The following is a 24,704-nucleotide window of genomic DNA, read 5'->3' on the forward strand; positions in this document are numbered from 1 at the left end:
ACCTATTTTCTGTTATTTTTATGTTCTATTTAAGGACTTTCACGTGTTAGGGATTGTATATTTTGATGGCTTGAGCACATAAAGACACTTTTCACCCCTTGGGGGTAGATTTGGGATGCGGGAGTCTCCTCTTCTCTTTCTAGAGTCTTAATTAGTTGAGTAATCACATAACTGTTTAGTGTCATGAGTCTCTTGGGAAACGATACTTGGTCTTACCATTTATTATTACTTGATACAATTCGGTACACTTGCCGAGGTCTTAACAAGATTTTGACTCCGTTTTCGGGGATTAAAAATTTGTTTATCAAGTTTTTGGCGTCGTTGTCGGGGACTCGTGGTTTAACTATTCTATTTGTGTGATTATTGATTAACTTTGACTTGATTTTTATCTTTTTTTATCTTTTTTATCTTTTTATATTTTTGTTTTATCTTTTTATCTTTTTATCTTTTTGTTTATCTTTTTATCTTTTTATCTTTTGTATCTTTTTGTGCTAACAATTGTTTCTAGGGCCTTGTGTTCTTGTGTATGCAGGATACAATTCGGACTAGGAGCAAGAAAATTTCGGAACCTCTTCTTGAAGGATTGTATGAAAGTAGAAGGAGGAGGAGAGTTCGAACTTCTAAAGAATTATTTCCTTCTCTGGAAACACTTCTACAACCCTCACTACAAAGATCTAACCAAAGTACTGAAGAGATGGCCGGAGATGGCCGGAGAGAACAATGGTAGACGTACTCTGGCAAATTACACCACTGTTGTTGGCCCTCATCACTTTAATTGCATTGCTAGGCCGAGGGTCAATGCTGCAAACATGGAGGTGAAACTAGCATTGATACAATTGGTGAAGAGCAAAAAATTTAATGGGCTATCACATGAAAGTCCATATGAGCATCTCACCACATTCAACGAGATTTGTAACACTGTGAAGATCAATGGTGTGTCGGATGATGCAATAAAGCTTAATTTGTTTCCTTTCTCATTGGGAGGCAATGCAAAGCTATGGTTGAGTACTTTCCCGGAGGATAGCTTTACTGAATAGGAAGCCGTGGTTTCAAAGTTTCTAAACAAGTACTTCCCACAATCCAAAATAAACAAAGGGAAGCAAGAAATTTCTTCTTTTAGATAGGGCATGTAGGAGACGCTAGGTCAAGCATGGGATAGATACAAGAGCTTGTTGAGAAAGACGCCCACTCATGGCTTTGACGAAGCAACAGTAGTCATTCTTTTGCTTGGAGGTCTTGGTTCACAAACCAAATTGATGATAGATGCCTCAATTGGAGGTAATATTAAATGCAAGACTTCAGAGGAAGCTTTTGAATTTATAGACAACATAGATACTAATGACAACGAGATGCATAGCGAAAGAGGAACTCCAATTCAACAGAAGGGAGTCCTACAATTGTAATCTCAAGATGCCTTACTTGCACAAAATAAAATCATAATTCAGTAGTTGGAAGAAGTTACAAAGAAAATTTCTCTATTACCACAAGAGATACATAATGCTTCACTGGTTCAATGACGGCAGCAAAGATGGCAACCACAACCTACTCCATCTGGGAAAACCACAAAGCTTGAGGAAAGTTTCCAACAATTCATCAAGATGAGTGTATCTTATTGTAAGAATGTGAAGGCGGCATTTAACAGTATGAAGATGAACATTGGGCAATTGGTCAACAAGATGGAGGGTTGTGAGAAGAATGTGAAAAGTAATTTGAGAGAAGAGTGTAAGATCATTGTTACTAGAAGTGACAAAGTGTTAGAAGAAAGAAAAGTAGAGAGAAAAGAGAAAGAAAATGAGAGTGAGAAAGAAACACTTGAGTGGAAAGAGAGGGTTGAGAAAGAAAAAAAAAGAGAAGAGGTAGATGAGAGAAAAAAAGAAAGAAAGAAAGAAGAGATAAATGAGAGCAAAAAAGAAAGAGATTTTGAAAAACCACTTCCATATCCAAAGATTTATTCAAGGAAGGAGAAAGAAAAACAGCTGGAGCAATTCATGGAGATGTTTAAAAAACTAGAGATTACCATACCTTTCTCTGAATCATTGCAACAGATGCCATCATATGCAAAAATTTTGAAAGAACTCCTTACAAAGAAAAGAAAATACATTGAGAAGGAGATCATTGAAGTGCAAGGTAACTGGAGTGCAATCATACAAAGATTACCTCCTAAGTTTAAAGATCCAGGAAGCTTCACTATTCCATGCACCATAGGAGAGTTGGAAGTTGGAAGGGCGTTGATTGATTTGGGAGCTAGCATTAATTTAATGTTGCTTTCGATGTTCAAAAGGATTGAGGGTTTGGAACTCAAACCTACTAGAATGTCGCTTCAATTGGCGGATAGGTCTCTTAAATATCCGTATGGGGTGGTTGAAGATGTGCTGGTAAAGGTTGAGAAATTTGTATTTCCAGTGGATTTTGTTATAATGGAGATGGAGGAGAATGGAGATGTGCCTCTTATCCTGGGGAGACCATTTATGAAAACTGCTAGAGTTGTAATTGATGTGGAGAATGGCAAGCTTAAAGTAAGAGTGCAAGATGAAGAAGTGAATTTTGATGTATTCAAAGCCATGACACACCCTAAGGATGATAAAGCATATTTCCAAATTGATATGCTTGATGAAGTTTCTATGGTGCAAGAGACAATGGTGCGTTGTTCTTCTCCGTTAGAAAGAACTCTCATTGATGCATGTGATGATTTGAATGAAGAGGAAGAGAAGTTAATTGATGAGTGTTTAACGGATTTGGAGACGTTAAAGGAAATTCTAGTGAAGGAGGCCAATTTTGAGAAAATTGATATCAAAGAAGAAATTAAAGAAAAGAAGTTGGAGTTAAAAATGTTGCCATCACATTTGAAATATGTTTTCTTAGAAGAAGATGAAACAAAACCAGTCATCATTAGTAATTCTTTGATCCCTGAAGAAGAAAAGAAGCTCATAGCAATATTGAAAGCCAACAAAGCAGTTATTGGGTGGTCAATCTCAGATCTCAAAGGTATAAGCCCAACTTATTGCATACACAAAATTTTTATGGAGGATGATTATAGACCAATTGCTCAACCGCAGAGAAGGTTAAATCCTGTGATGAAGGAAGTTGTTAGGAAAGAAGTATTAAAGCTTCTGGAAGCTGACATCATATATCCAATTTCCTACAGTGAATGGGTGAGTCCAGTACAGGTAGTGCCAAAGAAAGGTAGGATGACAGTAATCTATAATGAGAAGAATGAGCTTATTCCTACTAGGACTGTTATTGGATGGTGAATGTGCATTGATTACAAGAAGTTGAATAAGGCTACTAGGAAGGATCATTTTCCTCTTCCCTTTATGGATCAAATGTTGGAAAGATTGGCAGGTCAGGCTTTTTATTGCTTTCTGGATGGATATTATGGATACAATCAAATTGTGGTAGACCTAAAAGACCAAGTGAAGACGGTATTCACATGTCCTTTTGGTGTATTTGCTTACAGAAAGATCCCATTTGGGTTATGTAATGCCCCAACTACGTTTCAAATGTTATGCAAGCAATTTTTGCAGACCTCATAGAGAAGTATATTGAAATCTTCATGGATGATTTTTCGGTGTTTGGAGATTCTTTCCAACGATGTTTGGCAAATTTGGATATTGTCCTCAAGAGATGTGTTCAAACTAATATTGTGCTTAATTGAGAGAAATGTCATTTCAGGGTAACAGAAGGAATTGTTTTGGGTCACAAGATTTCTGCTAAGGGGATTGAAGTGGATAAAGCCAAAGTAGAGGTCATTGAGAAACTTCCTCCACCAACAGATGTGAAGGGAATAAGAAGTTTTTTAGGCCATGCTCGATTTTATAGAAGATTTATCAAAGAATTCTCAAAAATTGCTAAACCATTGAGTAATTTTCTTGTTAAAGATGTACCCTTTGTGATGGATGAAGATTGTTTAAAAGCCTTTGATATCTTGAAAAGAAAATTGGTTTCGGCTCCAGTGATTGTAGTTCCAGATTGAAATCAACCTTTTGAACTAATGTGTGATGCTAGTGATTATGCAACAGGAGTTGTGCTTGGTCAGAGAAAAGAGAAGGTATTTCACACCATCTATTATGCTAGCAAAGTTTTGAATGATGCCCAGTTGAATTATGCTACTATTGAGAAGGAGTTCCTGGCTATAGTTTATGCTTCGGAGAAATTTAGACCTTATCTCATTGGGTCTAAGGTGATTATCTACACAGGTCTTGCAGCTATAAAGTATTTATTGGCAAAGCCGGATTCTAAGCCACGTTTGATTAGATGGGTGCTTCTATTACAAGAAGTTGATGTGGAAATCCGTGACAAGAAGGGAAGTGAGAATTTGATTGCTGATCATTTATCTCGGCTGGTTAACAGTAAGGTTATAAGCAAGGAAGCAGAAATCTGGGAATCTTTTTCAGATGAAACACTCATGTATATTCAACAAAGGCCGTGGTTTGCTGATATGGCTAATTTTAAAGATGCAGGAGTAATTCTAGAGGATCTCAATTGGAAACAAAGAAAGAAATTTTTGCATGATGCCAAGCAATTTATCAAACAGTTGGTGTGCAAGGAATTATATTTAAAAGACACTTTGTTGGAATCGGGTTTCATGAATCATATGAAGATAAAACTCTATACAATATATCATTATTTCATTCAAATATTCACATCAAGGCATACTAGTCCTAATCCCTTAGAAACTAGTCTAAATTTATATATCAAAATGCTAATCCCTTAGTCAATTTAAATTACAATTTGCATTATGCTAAGAATGACCAAGTTATTGAGTCTATCCCTAGATCCCAAATCACTTAGGTGCTCTATCTATATCCATGTTCAAAGTTACTTTCCAATAATCAGAAACATTCAAATAACATTATATTTCCATACAATGATAGTAAATTCAAGAAAGAGCATATGAACGAACAACGATATATTGAACAGGAAAATTACATCAGAGTGAGTTCATTACATCCAATTCCAACGAAAAAAAAATTTAACTACTCTAGTCATCTAGAACGTACACATTTGAAGCAATCCCTTGCAACAATGATGTCTTGATGCTTTGAAGTAGTCTCCTGAAGTTCCTGAGATGTTTTCGTTTCTTTCTTCTGTCCGGAACTTCTGTTTGCAGTTCTTTCTGTCTATTTCCCACTTTAAAAGCCATAACTAATTCGCTAAGCGCACAACTCTTTATGCGCTAAGCGAATATTCAACTACAACATATCTTTAGTTGTCCTTTATTTGCTTAGCGAGTTCTGCTGGTGCGCTGAGCGAATAAAACTCTGTTTAGCTAAGCGATTTAATGCTGGCTTAGCGAGAAACATCTAATAGCACTCCACTTTGATGTATAAATTCCTGTACAATTTACTACACATTTTCCTACTTCTAATTACAACTTTTCAATGAGGAAAACACATTATTTCATGAATAAATACAAATTTTGAGTTAAATAATAAGTCTGAAAACATGTATTTTTCATACTTATCATGCGGCGGTGTGTGACAAATGAAGAAGCAGAAGGAATTCTCTGGCACTATCATGACTCACCTTATGCACGACATTTCAATGGAGAAAGAATAGCAGCAAAAGTTCTCCAGTCAGGATTTTATTGGCCTGCCTTGTTTAAAGATGCTCATAACCATGCCAGAAATTGTGATAAGTGTCAAAGAACTGTGACCATTTCAAGACGTCATGAGATGCCATTACAGGGCATTTTAGAGGTTGAAGTCTTTGATTGTTGGGGTATTGATTTTGTAGGACCCTTTCCACCATCTTTCAATAATGAATACATATTGGTGAGAGTGGACTATGTGAGTAAATGGGTGGAAGCATTAGCGTGTCCCAAAAATGATGTCAGCACTGTGATTAAATTTCTAAAGAGGCAGATCTTCTCACGTTTTGGAACTCAGAGAGTACTTATTAGTGATGGAGGATCTTATTTTTGTAATTATCAGCTGGCAAAAGTACTCAAACATTATGGTGTGAGACATAAGGAAGTTGCACCTTATCATCCACAGATCAATGGGCAAGCTGAGGTGTCTAATAGAGAGATAAAGAGGATCTTGGAGAAAACAGTTGCTTCATCAAGAAAGGACTGGTCACAGAAACTAGATTATGCTCTCTAGGCATATAGGACGACAATGAAGACATTTATGGGTTTATCACCTTATCAGTTAGTCTATTGGAAAGCATGTCATTTGCCAGTGGAGATAGAGCATAAAGCTTTGTGGGCTCTTAAATTTTTGAATTTTGATCCCTATGAAACTCAGAATAAACGCAGAAGGCAGATGCTGGAGCTTGAAGAGATGCGGTTGCATGCATATGATTCATCCAGGGATTACAAAGAAAAGGTAAAATTCTATCATGACAGGAAGTTGATAAAAAAAAGTCTTTAATCCAGGGCAGCAGGTGTTATTGTTCAATTCACAATTAAAGTTGTTTCCTGGAAAGTTGAAGTCAAATTGGTCAGGACCGTTCATAGTGAAAGGTATGTATCCACATGGAGCAATTGATTTGGTTGATCCAATTACTAGTGACCTAGAGAGAAGCTGGGTAGTGAATGGTCAACGTCTTAAGCATTATCTGAGAGGAGAAGAGGAACGCTTGTCCACAGTGATGAAGTTGGTTGATCCTTGAGCTTATTGGGTTAGGCTCGTGACGTTAAACAAGCGCTTGCTGAGAGGCACCCCAGTGTTCTAAACTCGTTTTTCTTATTTGCTTCTGTTCTTAGAATAGGTTGTGATGCACTCAGTGTGAAACTTTATCTGCTATGATGGTTTGCTTTTGAATTTATGCATGATGAGTATTGCTTGATGATGCTTGGATATTGATTGATGTTGAGATTGTGCACTATATGCTGATATACAGGTGGTTGTTCACAAGCTATGTGAACAAATGCATGATGTTGTGGTTGTGATTATGATGCTAACTAGGATGTGTATGTGGAATGATTGGTTGAGCTTATATGTGAGGTTTTGAACTCCAGAATTTTTGTGATTGAACGCTATTACATTGAAAGCATGAATGACTTTGCCCAGGTTTCTATGATTGAATCACTTGCTTGTATGTGTCATATGATCAAGGTCATTTGTTTGTAACCCTTTATTAGCCAAATGCATGATTTTAGCCCAATAAAAGATAGCACAATGTGTTCTATCCTTTGAACCCTTAGCCTTGACCATGATAGAAAATCCTTTTTGAAAATCTTTACCTTGAGTTGAATTGAAGATATCTTGTGGTATTGATAAATGTTCAAGTTTGGGGTTGTTGGGAGATCTAAAAAGGGAATATGAAAAGCATTGAGCTAAGCACGTGAAAAGCAAAATAAAAAGGAAAGAAAAGGAGGAAAAAGAAAAGCTCAATGCAAAGGAAAGTTGGGAAGAAGTAAGAATGGTTGTGTTTAAATGATGATTCTCTTAACTCAAGGATTTTGTGATCTAGAAAAACCAATTTTCTTCTTAGCCCAGCCACATTATAAGCCATAGAAAAGTTCTTATGATGATGCTTGCTTATGAGTGTGTTTAATTGTGGTTAAATGAAAGGCAAAGTTGATTCATGTGACATTATGATAGTAGAGTGAATGAATAACCTCTATACACTTGTGTGATTGAGTGAAACACTTTATCTAGTGAGGAATAATTCCATGAGCACATGCCTACATCTATGCTTAGTTAATTGATCATTCATGAGAATAGCATTTGTCGGATACTATGTGACTATGTGAAAACCACAATGAGTTTGATTGAATTAAAGCATGTGTGCATCTTGATTGAATTCCTTTTGATGAGCTGATTTGAGTAATTACTTGTCTTGGAAAGAAAGAGTTTGTGAAGGTGGTGAACCATTGTATGGATTGGTGGAAGATTGAGTTACATCTTGTTTGCTTGAGGACAAGCAAAGTTCTAAGTTTGGGGTTGTGATAACAGTTGAAAAACCGTTATTTTTATACTTAATTTTGATATTAAAAACAACCTTTACGACTTAGAAATTAGCTTGAAATCATGATTTTGCTTAAATTTTGGAAATAAGAGAGTTGGATGGGTTTTATGCTTAGTTTTCCTTGTTTTGGCAGGAATTAAGATGAATTAGATGAAAGAAGTTAAAGTAGTAATGGTTAGACTCAGTATAGGAAGTAAAAGTGCACAAAAGAAGAGCTGTAGTTGATAACAGTTGAAAAACTGTTAGTTTCATGCTTAAAATTGATACTAAAAGCAACCTTTAACACTTAGAAACTAGCTTGGAATCATGCTTTTGTTTATATTTTTGGAAATAAGAGAGTTGGACAGGTTTATGCTTGATTTCAGTGTTTTATGCAGGTTTTAAGGTGAATTTGATGAAAGAAGTGAAGAAGGATAGAGATGGAATCAGAAAAGAACTCAAAAAGTGCAAAAGAAGAGAAGTCGCAAGTACCGCTCAGCATCATTTTACCGCTGAGCAGCACTAATTAACACTCGTTGGCACCGGTGAGGGGTGAAAGTCCAGCTGAGGGGAAGAATTCAACACACGTACTTACCGCTGAGCGGTATTTTACCGATGAGCACCATTATTTTGGGCTTAGGCCTACTTTTCTGTAATTTTTAGAATAGTATATAAGCTTTAGGACTTCCTAGGGTCTGGATCTTTGGTAGAGTACGAAGCAAACACACACCTTTCCACCCCTTGAAGGAAGATTTTGGATGCTAAGGCTACCTACTCAACTTTCTAGGGTTTTATCTTTCACTCTTTCATTGTATTTCATCTAGTTTCACCATGAATATGGTGAACTAAACTCTTCTTGTTGTTGGGGAATCAATGTAATCTTTTGAAGCTCTCATATATGGAATTTTGTGTTTAAACATCATATTTATGATACATGCTTTCTTTCATCATTAGTTAGGGTTTTCCCTCTTTGCTCAAAGCATGCATTGTTTAACTCATTCGATGTCATGATTATTGATTTTATTGATATGGACACATACGGTAAAATCTAGATCCGGAGAAACTCTCTCAACAGTAGTATAAACCTAGATGATGAGTGCATATTTATGCCCACATTTATGCTTTAAAATTCAAATTTTTGATGGGATAATTGTGCTTAAATGGTTGATTTTAAGTGAATTTGTGATGATTGGAATTGTTGGGTTTGAGAAATAAAGAGACGTAAAAAGTGGGTTTTAGAGCATAAATTATTCTTGGATGTTCTAATGTTTATTTGTGCAGCTGAGAATATAAGTTTTGTTGGTCCAAATGGCAATTCAAGGCCCAAAATCAGATTTTATTTGGAAAATTCAGAACGGGCTAAAGTGCATATAGAAGAAATTTCAGGGCATTGGTGCAATTTTGGAAAGTCACAAAATCTAAAAGATAAAATTCAGTTGTTGAATTTAATTTGGGAATATCAACAGAAAATATCTTCCAAATAATTTTATCATTATCTAAATCTTTTAGTTATTTGGAAGATATAGGATATAAGATAATTGAGTTAATATCTATCAAATATTCTTTAAAACTGATTTAATCTAATGAATATTTGAAAGATATAATATATCAATAGAAAATATCTTATCAACAAACTATTCAGAGTCCAAGCCCAATCAAGCCTATATAAAGAGACCTAAGGGAGGCAGAAAAAGGGGACTTCACTTAATCCATTCTCTGATACTCCTTTCACTTTTCTTTCATCTTGTATTCAACTCCATTCATGGAGAGCTAAGCATCTAGGGCTAATTCTGCTGTAATTCCATTATGGATTCTGAGGTTAGATTGAGTTAATGCAATTGTTTATTTTGATTATTGATTTAAGTTGTTCTCTCTCTATGTCTTTCATCTCTCTATCAAATTAAAAGCAAAGATTTTTGCATCATAATGTGTTTGAATCTACATGCATATTGATTATATGAGTTCTAGGGTTTCTAGGTTTAATTGAGAATCTACTTCGGTTTAATTTAGGAACTTTCATATGATTAAATGGTTTTTACTATCAATTGAGAATGTACTTTGATTGTTTAGTAATAATTTCAACTATAATCAATTGAGAATTTACTTTGATTGATTAGCTTTTAATTTGGTTGGGAGATTTAAGAATAGACATGATTAAACACAATAGAATTTGATTGAGAATGTACTTTGGTTGAATTTATTGTGAATAATCTAGAAAGGTTGTGCATTCGATTGAGAATTTACTTTGGTTAAATGCATGATCGCCCTCAAATTAATTAAGAATGTACTTTAATTAATTTGAAACTTAAACAATAATCAATTGAACAATTATCCGTGAATAACCGATGATGAATCTATCTTGGAAAAGCAATGGTATTAGCCTATTTAATCATAATTGTTTTTAAGTTTCTTATTTAATCTTTAAACACTCTTCAACCATTACTTTTATTCATAAGCATTGCATAGCATTCGTAAGAGTCACAGATATTCAAAAGCAATTCCGTGTTCGTTGGGAGACGACTCGGGGTTACTTCAACCCTGTCTACTTTCTTGAATACTGTTTGGCAATACTGAAGTTGCCTTGAAAAGTAGTATTAATTTGATAGCTTCAACGACAGCTTATCACTAGACATAGGAGTATGATGGTTGGTTGCCGTTAAGCTTCTGTTCACTATAATGCATGATTAATTTCTAGGGAGACAAGACATTGTAAACTAGTGATTATGATTAGGCTTTCTTCGTCGAGACATCGGGTTTAAGGTAATTTAGAGAGTGGCATTAACATTGTTGAAAAGAAAAATGAATTCCTAAAATATATAAGAGTGGATAAGATGAAATTGATTGCCCCAACAACATACTCATCAACATATAATTCGTTCCAAGTTTTTGTGTTCTTCTTTCCCATTGATCATCACATGCATACATGTTTACTTTTTGTCTTTTGCATTTGAAACTTATAACAATTTGTTCACAAGTCTTAAATAATCAAGAAATCATATAACTAACTACGCCGTGAGTCCTTTGGGAGAACTATACTTGGTCTTACCGAGTTTATTACTTGATACGATTCGATCACACTTGCCGAGGGTTAAACAAGTTTTTGGCGCCATTTTTCGATGTTCATAAATTTGTCATCAGTAGTCACCGCTCAACGCAACTTTTACCGCTGAGCGGCGTTCTGAAGCATCGCAGTCACCGCTGAGAACCAAAACTGCAGTTGAGCGCTATTTAGAAGAACCACACTTACCGCTGAGCGCCAAAAGTGCTGTTGAGCGCCATTTAATTGGGCTTGGGCCTATTTTCTGTAATTTTTAATAAACTATATAAGGGTTTAGTCAACCTAGGGTTGGTATCTTTGGACAGAAAGAGGCGAAAATCACACTTCTTCACCCCTTGGAGGCGGATTTTGGATGCGGAAGCTCCTTTCTTCACATTCTAGGGTTCTATCTTTCATTCTTTCATTGTTTTTCATCTAGTTTCACCATGTCTATGGTGAACTAAACCTCCATTGTTGTTGGGGGAATCGATGTAATCCTTTGAAACTCTCATGTATTGAATTGGTTCTATATTTTATATGCTTTGCTTCATTAATTGTTAGGCGTTTTCCTCTTTACTCTATGCATGCTTTGTTTAACTCATTCAATTGCATGATCATTGATGTTATCTATATGGACTCATATAGGTAAATCTAGAACTGGGGAAATTCTCCCGGAAGTAATATTACCTAGACATAGGAATAGGAGGATCGGTTGCCTTTAAGCTTCTGTGCGAATGTAATGCATGAATAATTGCTAGGGAGACAAGACATTGTAAACTAGTGATTAGGATTAGGCTTTCTTCACCGAGACATCGGGTTTAAGGTAAATTAGAAAGTGGCATTAACATTAATGAAGAAAGATGAATTCATGAATACAAGAGAGTGGATAGGATAAATTGGAAACCCCAACAACATCATCATTCCATATTTTACATCAATATCTTTTGCTTCTTTCAATCCAATTGATCAAAAACTTGCATTCATGTTTATTTTCCGCAATTCAAACACAATGATTTCGTTTACAAGTCTAATTTAATCAAGAAATCACATAACTGTCTAGGCCGTGAGTCCTTTGGAAAATGATACTTGGTCTTACCATTTTATTATTACTTGATACGATTCGGTACACTTGCCAAATTGTTAACAAGTTTTTGCCTTTCATCTGTTATTAGTCGTTCGGTCTTCAAATGTGTTTGGCTTGTGTTCAGCCTGTGTTTCAATGTCGTTCGATCTTCAACTGCATTCGTCCAGTGTTTGTCCAGTGTTCGGCCTTCATTTGATAGTGACCATTCAGTCTTCAACTGTTATTCACCGTTCAGTTTGCATCTGGGCTCTTGTTCCCTTTCCTCGCGGACCAACATACAGGAGTGCTTTTAAACTTAAGACAACAAGGGTCTTCATATTCTTTACTTTGTAATATCATCAAAATCATTGTCTTCAATACACAAATGCTCCTCATTGGTAACAGGCTTGCTATGAAGTGGCACCTTGATAAGAACCCTAACAATAAAAAAGGATGTTGAAGCCAAATTCAAGCAAATCTCGGAAGCTTATGTTGTAGGATTTTCTCAACAATAAAAAGGAGGAAGACCCTAATTTTAAATTTGACTACACACTTGATGCAAACAATCGATTGGAAAATATTGCTTGGTCATATGCTTCATCAATCCAATGGTACGATATCTTCGGTGATGCAGTGGTGTTTGAAACAACACATTAGTTTGTGTTTGATACAACACACCGACTGATTGTTTTTTACATGCCGCTAGGGATATGGGTTGGAATAAATAATTATGGAATGCCTTGCTTTTTTGGTTGCACACTTTTACTGAATGAAACTGTGAGGTCGTTTTCCTGGGCACTAAAGATACTATGATGAAGTTAACATCATTAATCTTTTTTTTCTTTCAGTCTTTACTTGTGGAATCTAAATATATAAGAAGTTAACGCATCTTTCTAATTTACATTGCTTGTTTCTTTTGTTTTTGTTTTTTTTTTCTATAAATCACTTTCTTGGAAGGTTTTCTTAGGGTTCATGAATGGAAAGGCTCTACAAACTATATTAATCAACCAAAATATGTCTCAATGAAGCACTATCCAGAGAAATGCCTACAACAAAACACGCTTTCTGCATATGGATGATAATAGCAAAGTTTCCATCTTGGTTTAATGTTGTTTTGGGGGAACAATACAATGAGTGGAAGGCTGAATTTTATAGACTTTATAATCTTGAGTCAGTTGAGGATTTTGATCTAGGTTGGAGGAAAATGATTTGTTCTTTTAGGCTGCACTCCAATCAGCACATGGTTAATTTACATAGTTCACGCTCTCTTTGGGCTTTGCCATATTTTTAGAATCCATTTTTTAGAAGAATTTCTCTCCCAAAATAACAAACCTTGCAAGCATTTGATTTTGAATCTGGTATTGTATGAATTACTCCCCATCGTGCTAATCTGTACATACATAATACCCAAAATATTTCCAGGTAAGCAAATCGCCCTTCGCTTGGACCCCTCCCATCGCAATATGGCAACCTCGACATCACTGGCCGCATTGACATCCTCGCCAACCGCCTCGGCCTCTGGTACCAGTACGCGCCCCTCATATCCTCCCTCATTCGAGAAGGCTTCTCCCCTCCCACCATCGAGGAAACCACCAGCATCTTCGGTGTAGAGCAGAATCGCCTCATAGTCGTTGCGTAGGTCTGCGACTCCATACCTCGAACTTCTCGCTGCCTTCGAGACCGATGGCGTCGAGCTCCTCTACGAGATCCGCCTTCTCAGCACTACGCATGGCAGGGACGGAGAGAGCGAGGAATGTAGTGCTGGAAGAGTTGGAGAAAGAGACGGAAGAAAGAGACATGTATGCGTAGTTTAGAGTCACGGGTGGAAGAAAGAGACAGAGCAGGAAGCAAAGATGACACGTTTCGAAAAAAAGAAGTGACGTGGCACACCATTAGTCAGGTCAGCCAAAATTTAACGTCGTTGCTTTAAAAAAACTAAAAATTATAATCTTTTAAAGGTAAAGGATCAAAGCGTACCAAACTTTGAGAGATGGACAAAATCTAAAAACGTTTCATTAATGAGAGATTAAAAACATATTTAACAAAAAAAAATATAGTAATGAATTAACGTGTCAAGTAATAGTTTATGTTTTATTAAATAGATTTTTATTAAAGATCATATTTAACTTATTTCCTAAAGAAACTCGTGACTTAACTCTTATACAAGTATTGCGAATGTAACGAATAACTTATTTTCATTCATGAAACCGGAAGATTAAAGGTACAACTATGTTAAATACTCTATTTGAGTTATAAAAGATTAAAAAAATATCTGCGATCGAAAAAGGTTATAAATTAAAAAATATAAAATTAAGTATTTATTTAACTTTTAGAAAACTTCATAAATAAGGAAAAATTAAAAAAAAAAAAAAAGAATTGATGTTGATGTCTCAACCTACCTTGTGCTTCCCACCCCTACCCTAAACATGTCACCACCATCCACATATCGTACTTGGTGAGTTTCCACTTAGTACATGTACCTCAGTTCACTAAATAAATTTTATATAGAATTAGTGACACATATTTTTAAGCAATAAAAGTGATAAACCTGTCTACCCAGTTAAATCAAAACAGTCGGATATTCATGATATTCCATTTAAAAGAGGTTTTTGGGATTTTGAAGAAGAGAATGAAATAATTATGGTAAAATAAAAGTGGAATGAATGGTTAATAAAGAAAGGAAAAGAGTGAAAGCTGGGAAACCATAATTACAACAACTCCTTGGCACACTGCCACTCATTGCATGCCACTTACGAAGAATGAGTGGAAAGTGGCATCGATTAGTTTTGGAAGGCCTTTTCCGTAAACCTAACAAAATCATCATTCACATTCTGACTAATCAATTATCCCTTCTGCCTGCGTGCCTGCCTCCAACAAAATAAACTAACACTATTTGTAATTTAACCGTCTCATAAAAACAAACTCATATATATTGAAAGTCTCACAACAAGTAATGGCAATAAATTTCTTATGGTCTTATGAATACATCAAAACAAATTGTTTAGTATAAATATTTTCTTCTACAGAAATTGTCATTGTTTTTATAAATTTTGTTGCCTTTGCCATAATTATTTTTAAAATTGTGTTAACTGTAAGTTCTACTTTATTGACAATACAACCCTTAAAGACTCATTTTATACTAATATAATATATTATAATATAAAAAAAATGCTAAAAAATTTATTTTATTACTCAAGTTTATTTTATAATCTCAAAAATTGGTTTTTTAATAATTTACTATTTTTAATAATTTATTGTTTTTAATTCTTTTTATAACTTCTAAATGGGTCATTTAATAAATTATTAAAAGTAATTTATACTTAAAGCATTAATTCTTTTTACATTATTTTTTAATTTTAATTTTACCTTTTTATGATACTTCTTAAAATAATATTTTTAAAATTAATATATATATATATATATATATATATATATATATATATATATTTGATATTACAAATTGTTTACATTTGATAAAAATAAAAATAACTTCAATTTTAATATTAAATATTTAATAAATTATTATTTTAGTTCTTAATAGAACTGTTACTTTCTTAAACTTAAAATTTTCATATCAATCTCCAAAATATCAAGTTTGTATTATTTTATTATATTATTATATTATATTTGTAATAAAATAAATTAAAATATTGTACTAAACAATTAATTTGAAAAAATGTAAAATATATTTGTAATAAAAAAATCATACTTCTTAATATTATAAATTTTGTTTTATATACTTTGAATTTACTATTTACTGTTTTCAAGTTCAAAATGTAGATTTTAAGAATTTAGTAAAATTAAAATAAAAAGTAAAAACTAACGAATTAATTGTTTTTAAATATAAGTGTAAAAAATATATATTAGATATATATTGATTAAACGAGTCTAGCAACACAAAATTATACAAATATAGCAAATAAACATTAAGTCTATAACAATATACACATTAAATGAGTTTGTACATATATCGATTAGACAAATGTAATAAAAAACATTAGACTTGTCTAAATACACAATAAAAGGGTATATTCATACATTAATTAAATGAGTATAACAAAAAACATTAGATTAAGTATTTCATGCATTGATTAGACGAGTCTAAGCATAAAGTGATTAGATGAGTATAACAAAAAAAATATTAAATGACTTTGTCGATGCGACAAATTTAACAATATAAATTAGTCTGTTCATACAATTGCTAGACAAGCATAGCAAAAAACATTGAATCATCCCACACATTGATTAAACATACAGGTCTAGGAATACCCATTAGATGAGTTTGTTCATGCACTAATTAAACAAGTCTAGCAACAAACAATAAACAAGTTGGTCCATACACTAATAATACAAGTTAGAGAATATACATTGCACAAGTTTGTATGTCCATGTGCAAATTATATGAGTCTATTAATACACATAAGATGAGTTTGTTCATTCACTGGTTAATCATGTCTTGTAATACACATTAAATGAGTCTACAAATACAATTGATTGGACAACTATTCCATACACTATTAAACAAATCTAGTAACAAACACTAGACGAGTATGTCTATACATTGATTAAAAAAGTCTAGCTTTATATATTAGATAAGTTTTTCTATATATAGATTATACAAATTCATTAATACACATTAGACGAGTTTGTCCACTTACTAATTAGACGAGGCTTGCAATACACATTACATGAGTCTAAATATATATTGCTTAGACGGGTCTAACAATACACGTTATAGAGTGTGTCTATATACTAATTAAACAAGTCTAACAATACCATATTATGTGAGTTTGTCTGTGTACTGATTAGATGAGTCTAATAATACACATCAAACTAATTTTTTCATACATTGATTAGAAGAATGTAACAAAAAAAGTACATGATATTATACATATAATAATTAGATGAGTTTAACAAACAAAAATATCAAATAAGTTATTTCATAAATTGATTAGACAAATATAATAAAATTTATTATACAAGTCTAAGAATATATTCATTAGATGAGCAAAGCAAAAAAAACATTATATGAGCTTGTTGATGTATTGATTAAACAATTTTAGCAATGCACATTAGACGAGTTTATGTTCATTGACTTATTAGATGAATCTTGCAATACGCATTAGGTGAGTTTATTAATACATTAATTAGATGAGTATAACAAAAAAAATACACATATCTAGCAATACACATTAGACGAGTCTATGCATATATTAATTGGATGAGTATAGCAAAAAATATTATATGAGTTTAAGAATATACATTAGAAGAATGTCCATACATTAATCAAACGAGTCTACAACACTTATTAAACAAATTTGTCTATACTGATTAGACATATTTAACAATATATGTTAGACGAGTCTATTCATATGCATATTAAATGAATTTATTAATACACATTAGACCACTCTATCCATTGTATGATTAGACGAATATTGTAACATACACTACACAAAATTTTTCATATACTAATTAAATCAATCTAACAATACACATTAGACGAGTGTGTAGATATACTAATTAGACGAATTTAACACCATGAGTTTGTCAATGCATTAATTAGAAAAATACAAATTATATAAATTTATTCATACGTTATATATCTATTTATCATTTATATTTTTACAGGTTGCTATATTTTTACATATATTTTATCTTTTTTATTCTGATAAAGTCTATTATTTATATTTTTATAAACATTTTAACGTTTTAAATTTATAAATTATTTTTAAAATTGATTGTATCAAAAATTTTATTTACAAAATTAAAAATAATAATAATTTTTTAATTTCTAAATCTCTTTTTAATAAAGAGAAAGAAGTCCAGTGTAAAAATAATTTGTAACAAAAGGGAAGTAGCGCACGGGTGCGTGGGCAAAACCCCGTTCTGTGATAGGCAACGTGGAAAATGAAGAGCGGGTAAGAAGGAGAGAGAGAAAGGGGTCTTACACAAAGGAGAATTGAGTTGAGGGTATGGAAGAAGATGAAGAAGAGGGCCATGCCATACTCATCACTCACCTTCACCATCACCATTTCTCTCACACACTCTCACCTTCTTTTACCCTTCAACCTCACCAACACACTCACCCCACACTGTCTCAACAACTCTCCAGGTCTTCTCCTTTCTCCTAGATCTACTCTCAATGCATTTTTTCTTCACCCTTTCAAATAAATCTATGCTTTTTTCCTCCTTCCCCTGTTTCTCTGCTCTTTTTTACCTTTCTTTCAACCTCTTTTCTTTATTAACCATGCCAAGTTAATAATCTTTTTTTTCTTAACCGCCTTTGCTTACTCTTTCTTTATGCTCTGTCATGTCCAATCATTCACCGTACGCTTCATCAGAACATAACCTAGGTGTTAGATTTTATGTTTGTTGTTTTGTGTGCGTGTGCGTGTGTTGTTGCTACATCAAATTGTCATACTTGTGAACATTACTTGTTACTTCTATTGCTTGTTGTATGTTTCTTTTTGTCATCGAGAAAATTGATTGCTACAATTTCATAGTTCTTGTACATTTAAGATGCCCACTTCCACACTCGAAGCTCTCTGGGTGTGTTATTCACAGTGTAAAATATTGATTGTACTTTCCTGATTGTAAGCATTGTGAAGGATGCATCTTACCAAGGGATAAAACACATTGGTTCTCTGTTTTTATAAAGCCTGGTTTCTTGTTCTCAGCAAGAGATAGGAACATTGGTTCAATGGATTTACATCAAACTTGGCCTTTAGTAATCCTTACAAAGATAACACTCCGAAATGCCCATTTTTGACTTACTCATCTTATGGCTACTCAGAATCCCTAATCTCTATGGGTATGTTTTAGAACTGAGTTTTAAAAGGAAAAGGGAAGGGGAACAAAATTGTCATTTCCTATAAATATGCTCTGATTTGATATTTTTTTGGAAATACATGAAATAGAATAACAAATTAACATTGATCTAATGCCCTGATATTTTTTTTTATAAATTTATATGACACTCTTAATTACCCCCCTCTCCTTCCGTTTTGCTCCAAAACCTCACTCCCAAACACACCATAATTGTTCGGTTTCACTATCTCATCCTATATATTCACATGTCAACATTTATGCTTAAAGTGTCTATTCTAACCAAGTGACTACCATTATTGGCTAAACAACATGTGGTCATGATTCTGTGCATAGTTTCTTTGTAATAGTATTATACAAAGGAAAAGCTTTGTATTTGTAACTTAACTCCTTGGGTTGCTTATGTGTTTAAGTTGATTTAATCAGGTATCTTCCTGATCCTTGAAAGGATCAGTCTTAACTTGGAGCAGAGTATAAATCTGTGCATTAATTTTATAGTATGATTCAAATTTTCCTATGAATCATCTTTGTCTTTTTATACATCTTTATTCTACAATTCAATGGAATGAAGCATATGAATATCTTCGATCATCCTTTTCGCAGATGGTCCTTCTATGGCGTTGATGATTACTTCGTAGATGATTTCTGTGGCCCTGTAATGGCAGCTGGCAAGTCTGTTCCAGAGTCTGGAAGTTTCAGGATGATGGAGCCTCTAAAGCATGCATCTAAGAAGTCTCGAAGAGACAGGAGCCGAGGAAAATCATCTGGGAGGTCCTCCAGCGATGAAGCTATGGAACAACAAATTTGGAAAGATTTGCCGGAGGATCTATTTGAGCCTGTGATTGCACGACTTCCAATTGCAACATTTTTCCGCTTCCGCACTGTATGCCAGCGATGGAATTCCTTGCTGAGTTCACAAAGTTTTTCTCAGCATTGTGCTCAAGTCCGACAAGCCAACCCATGGTTTTACACTGTTACTCATGAACATACAAATTCTGCAGCCATGTATGACCCTTCTATGAAGAAGTGGTACCATCCCACTACATCAGCACTGCCTGCAGAGTTGATAGTTTTGCCAGTGGCTTCTGCAGGGGGTTTAGTTTGCATTCTTGACGTATATGGTCAAACTTTATATGTTTGTAACCCATTGATTCAATCCTTAAATGAGTTACCATCTTGTTCAGTAAGGGTTGGGTCTCGCGCTGCTGTAGGAATGACAGTAGATGATAACTCAACCGGTGCTGTCTACAGGATCCTGTTGGTGGGTTGTGATGGAGAATATAGAATTTATGACTCGATAACAAAGTCATGGAGCTATCCAGGAAACATGCCGGCAGATATTAAGCTGCCGCTATCTCTCAATTTTAGGTCACAAGCGATTTCTATTGACAGCACCCTTTACTTCATGCATTCAGATCCTGAAGGGATTGTTTCCTATAATATGGCAACTGGGGTTTGGGTGCAGTACATAATCCCAGCGCCATTGCATCTGAGTGACCGCACACTGGCTGAGTGTGATGGTCGGATATTGCTTGTGGGGTTGCTCACAAAGAATGCAGCCACCTGTATATGCATATGGGAGCTGCAGAAGATGACTTTCTTGTGGAAGGAGGTTGACAGAATGCCAAACGTATGGTGCTTGGACTTTTATGGGAAGCACGTTAGAATGAATTGCTTGGGAAACAAAGGCTTGCTCTTGTTATCATTGAGATCAAGACAAATGAATCGATTGGTTACGTACAACATAGCAACTAAGGAATGGGTGAAGGTTCCTGGGTGTGTGGTTCCACGTGGAAGAAAACGGCAATGGATAGCACATGGTACTGCATTTTATCCGTGCCTCACTGCGACGGCTTGATTTAAGCTTGCATAATACAGCAGAAATGGCCTGAGAATATTTCCCTCGAATCATGAGGTTCCTTGCAATTTACCCGCGGTTAACGCTGATGTATGATTGATAATGTTCATTGCTGGTTAACAAAGCAGATGGAAAACGATACGGGTTTGTATCGTACTCTCAAACATGCACTTCGATCACCTTGCTTTCAAGACTCTTTTTTTCTGTATATGAAAGTTTAATTTCTGTTAGATCAATCATGTTTTCTAGCTGAAAGGTCCAAACTGGAGCTGGAGCAATTCAGAATTGAAGCTTCCGAAGTCAGGGAGAATGGCATATTAAGATCCTCGAACGTTCTCAATCTGGACACTCCCTTCACAGGGACTATAAACCATGGGTTACCCCGGTGTCACTAGGCACCTCATACTTTGCTCTTGCAGTCTTGCATTATATAACATGTACTTTTATACAAATCTGTCTCCAAAATGTGGGATCTTTGTTACACACGTGTAGCTTTTCTCACTCTCCTTCCAGCTTGTCACGGTTAGAAGCTGGGATTTCAATTTTGGATGCCTCTCCCCAACTACGCATCGATGTAGTGTATATTAAGTTAAAGGTCATTATTATTTTACTGTTTACGATAGTTGTCTATTTTAAAACCGTGGGAATAAAGAACCAACAACCGCTTATCTATGTTCAGTAGAATACATATAATCTATATGTTTGTTTACTCTATTCACTAGTCGAATAGTCGAAAGGTTGTCTATCTTTCAATGTTTTAGGTTATGGCCCGAGGATTAAAAAAAATTGGCATAAATTGAAAAGAAATTATATGTATTTTAAAAGTTAAATAGTTCCTTTCTGTAGCAAGTAAAAAAAACCTAACATTATTATTAATGAACCATACTAATAATTCAGACTATTTTGAACTCCGCGACTATTGTTGGCCTTGTTGCACAGAAGTTTCCTTACCGTCTGAGGCTCTGCGCTCAAAACACTAAAGGAATGTAGCATGTTGGCTTTGGAATACAAACAAGCCCTAGAGAGAATCTACTGAAAGCGTCATAAACTTTTGTTGAATGTTAAATGATTAAGTGATATCATATATCTTCTTTTGAACCTTTCCGAGTGTTGCATGCACCACTTCAAAATTCATAGCTAACTTTTAAAACCAGTCGTACCAACCCGCCCAAGCGTAAAGAATTAACTCTCGTATTCCCTTCTATAGGAAGGATTAAAAACAAGATGAACTATAGTCGTAACTTAAATTAAAAATTCTTAAAGTTCATCAAAACATGAACAGGAACTGGGTCTTGTACAAGTACATTAGATGTAGGGAAGTATTGGCATTTTCTACGAGGCTAAGAAAGAGAAGATGACACAATCCAAAACAAAGCTCCATTAAGCCATGCCTCCACTTGTTGCTGTTCTGATAATCTGGAAGAGAGCTGTACCAGAAAAAGCGAACACATAAGTTATTGAAACTCGACAGAATATGACTCAAAATGCAAATGGTAAGAAAGGTAATTACAATCTAACAAACTCCTTTCCAGAGATATCATATAATACTTAACGAGATGTATCTAAAACCTTAGCCCAAGCGACCGACTTGCACGCACTAAATACAAACGAATCAATTACAAGCCTCCACATTTTTGATTCAACAATAAGTATTGCAATCCAATTTTTTTCAATTTTTTTGTGGCACCGAAAGTATACCCTCTTCACTTCAGGGTTCCATGCCTAAGTTCGATAGGTATTCAAGTCCTTTGACTATAAGGCATAAGAATTACTGTTAACCACCAACATTTGGTGGAAAGGCATATATCACATATCATTTGCCAAAAAAAGCAATATTATGATTGCTTTCGCTAATATTCTCGTGTAATGATATACCTGATAAGTTATGAAACATTTGTTATCATAAACAAATAGCTACTCAATGACATAAAAATATCCTAATCCAACTCTTAGATATGCCAAATATGTTCCGTCAACAACAAATCTATACATCCCCCATGACAGGAATAGAGACAACTTCAGGCCTCAGAAAATGTTAATGTTTTTGTATTACGATTATTATCATGTGTTTATGCTTTCACATTATGAATTTATGATTATTATCATGTTTTCCCTTTCCGTAAGAAAAAAAAAACAATTATTTTCTATTTTCAAGTATATTAAACACAAAAAACAATAAAGGGTTGTTTTTACTGATTCCTCTACAAACTTTGAAAAACAAAGCAAATTTAAAACAATATAATGCATTTTGTAATTAAAACACAAACAACAAAGACTTATCCTACCAGGTGAGATCAGTTACGCGAATCACATGTTTTCGTAATTAAAGGTGAAAAACGAAATAGAAAACCATTATCAGCGAAAGAAACGAATAATCAAGAGGATGCTGAAATGATACTCTTACATGAGCCAATGACAACAAAGACGAAGAAACCCAGCAGCAGTGGACCAACAGGATAGTCTTTTCCCTTTTTAGAGGTTGTGTCCGGCACAAATCCTCTTTTCGTAATGTTCTTCTCAAACTTCTCCACTTTCCTGTCAGCAAAGCGCCTTGATGTCGTCTACACAAAACCACAAATTCCAGATTTCTCAATTGACAATTCAAAAATCAAACAAACAAAATCAATCGACACGAGTTGCATAGCATAGCATAACACGAGGTAAGACACGATTGGATTTGGATTTGGATGGCACCAGATCAGGTCCAAAAGCTAACGAAACTCCACAATCACCAGTAATTAATAACCAGAAAATGTCGTAATTAATTCGACGGATCAATAATAATCAAATAACAATAAGAACCCTAGGTTAACAAAATTATGATCATAAAATAATAAGTTGAACAAATTCTGATTTTAATGTGCAAACTTGATAATCGCGTAAATTGAAATTGAATTCTGATTTCTTTGTCTATAACTAAAAACAGGATAAATCAGAAATTACATATACGAGAGAGAAAAAATAAAAACAATGTCGGCACCGGAAAGAACGTAGGGAAACTACTAGATCTAAATGGATAGTGTGAAAGTGAACGAAAGAAGAGGCACTAGAGAATGAATTACCATGTTTGGAGTCAGAGAAAAGGGATCGCCGACTGGTGGAAGAAACAAGAGATGGCCGGAAAAATGAAAGACGGTGTTCCTCCGGCAGCGCCCTCTCCAACCTTATTTACTCGCTTGTGTGAATGTGCGATCCTAGTGAAACACGGTTTCCTTTATTTACCCCTCTTATTTATATTTAACAAACCTAATTCTATACACTGCAATTAATTTAGTGATCCAGCGAGAGTAGCGTCACGGCTTCTTCGCGATTGGGCCAAACCATTTATCTTGGACACGTGGCGTAACCTTATTGGACTATATCTTTTAATAGCGTGAGAGAGTCTTCGAGAATGGGTATGTATGACAACTTAAATAAAAAAATATTGATTATAATAATAGGAATTCATTGGGCTTTTTTTGACGGAATTAAAATAATGAATACAATTCATTCACTACTAACATCAATAAAAGTTTCCTAAGCACATTGGAATGATTATTTGTTAGTATCATAAAGGGATATAATAAGCATCAACAAAACGGTTTTTATCTACTTTCACCAATAAAAACTGTCCAACATTGAGGTTATGACAAAGTAAAACGAATCTTTTAAATATTTTTCAAATCATTTAGTTACACATTAAATTAATTTGATTTACATTTTATAGTTTACATTATGTTTCGGTAGAATAGTTGAGGTCGAGATACGGGCGTAATGAATAGTCTTCGCTCCTTCCAGTGATACTGCTACTATCGTGTCTCCTTCCTGTGTAAAGCTCTTTGAGGGAAAATGGGCTGGGTACCTGCAAAGGCACTCCGACGCTCAAGTCAGAAAAAGGATGGATCGAACCTCTTTCAGTTCAAAATGAAGAAGAAAATCAATGTTCTCTTTCTTAATTTCTCTCCAGGAGAAAAACGTACCTTTCTTCCTCCTGCCTTTTCATATTTATCCTAGTCATGAAAATAAACCGTTTACCTTAAAAT

The 24,704-nt window shown here is 34.4% G+C and overlaps 2 protein-coding genes across 3 annotated transcripts; one reads left to right on the forward strand and one right to left on the reverse strand.

Moving 5' to 3' along the window:
* Window positions 1-17,859: 17,859 nt before the first annotated feature.
* On the forward strand, window positions 17,860-21,354 carry LOC124821474 (F-box only protein 6-like). Of its 2 annotated transcripts, none has more exons than XM_047293359.2 (2): window positions 17,860-18,111; window positions 19,428-21,354. In XM_047293359.2, exons 1-2 carry the CDS (start codon window positions 17,972-17,974, stop codon window positions 20,680-20,682), a joined length of 1,395 nt encoding a protein of 464 aa, XP_047149315.1. In that variant the 5' UTR covers window positions 17,860-17,971; the 3' UTR covers window positions 20,683-21,354. The 2 variants fall into 2 exon arrangements, with proteins under 2 accessions (XP_047149315.1, XP_087960204.1); XM_088104078.1 differs by lacking the exon at window positions 17,860-18,111 and adding an exon at window positions 18,140-19,321.
* Window positions 21,355-21,857: 503 nt separating this feature from the next.
* LOC124821475 (uncharacterized) lies at window positions 21,858-23,905 on the reverse strand. Its single transcript, XM_047293360.2, has 3 exons — window positions 23,745-23,905; window positions 23,087-23,243; window positions 21,858-22,109 (listed from the first exon to the last, which is right to left on the reverse strand). The coding sequence occupies exons 1-3, from the start codon at window positions 23,745-23,747 to the stop codon at window positions 22,063-22,065; spliced, it is 207 nt and encodes a 68-aa protein (XP_047149316.1). The 5' UTR covers window positions 23,748-23,905; the 3' UTR covers window positions 21,858-22,062.
* Window positions 23,906-24,704: the final 799 nt, after the last annotated feature.

The sequence above is a fragment of the Vigna umbellata genome, chromosome 1, assembly GCF_029865625.1.
Source record: "Vigna umbellata cultivar VRB3 chromosome 1, Vumbellata_1.0, whole genome shotgun sequence".
Taxonomy (NCBI): domain Eukaryota; kingdom Viridiplantae; phylum Streptophyta; class Magnoliopsida; order Fabales; family Fabaceae; genus Vigna; species Vigna umbellata.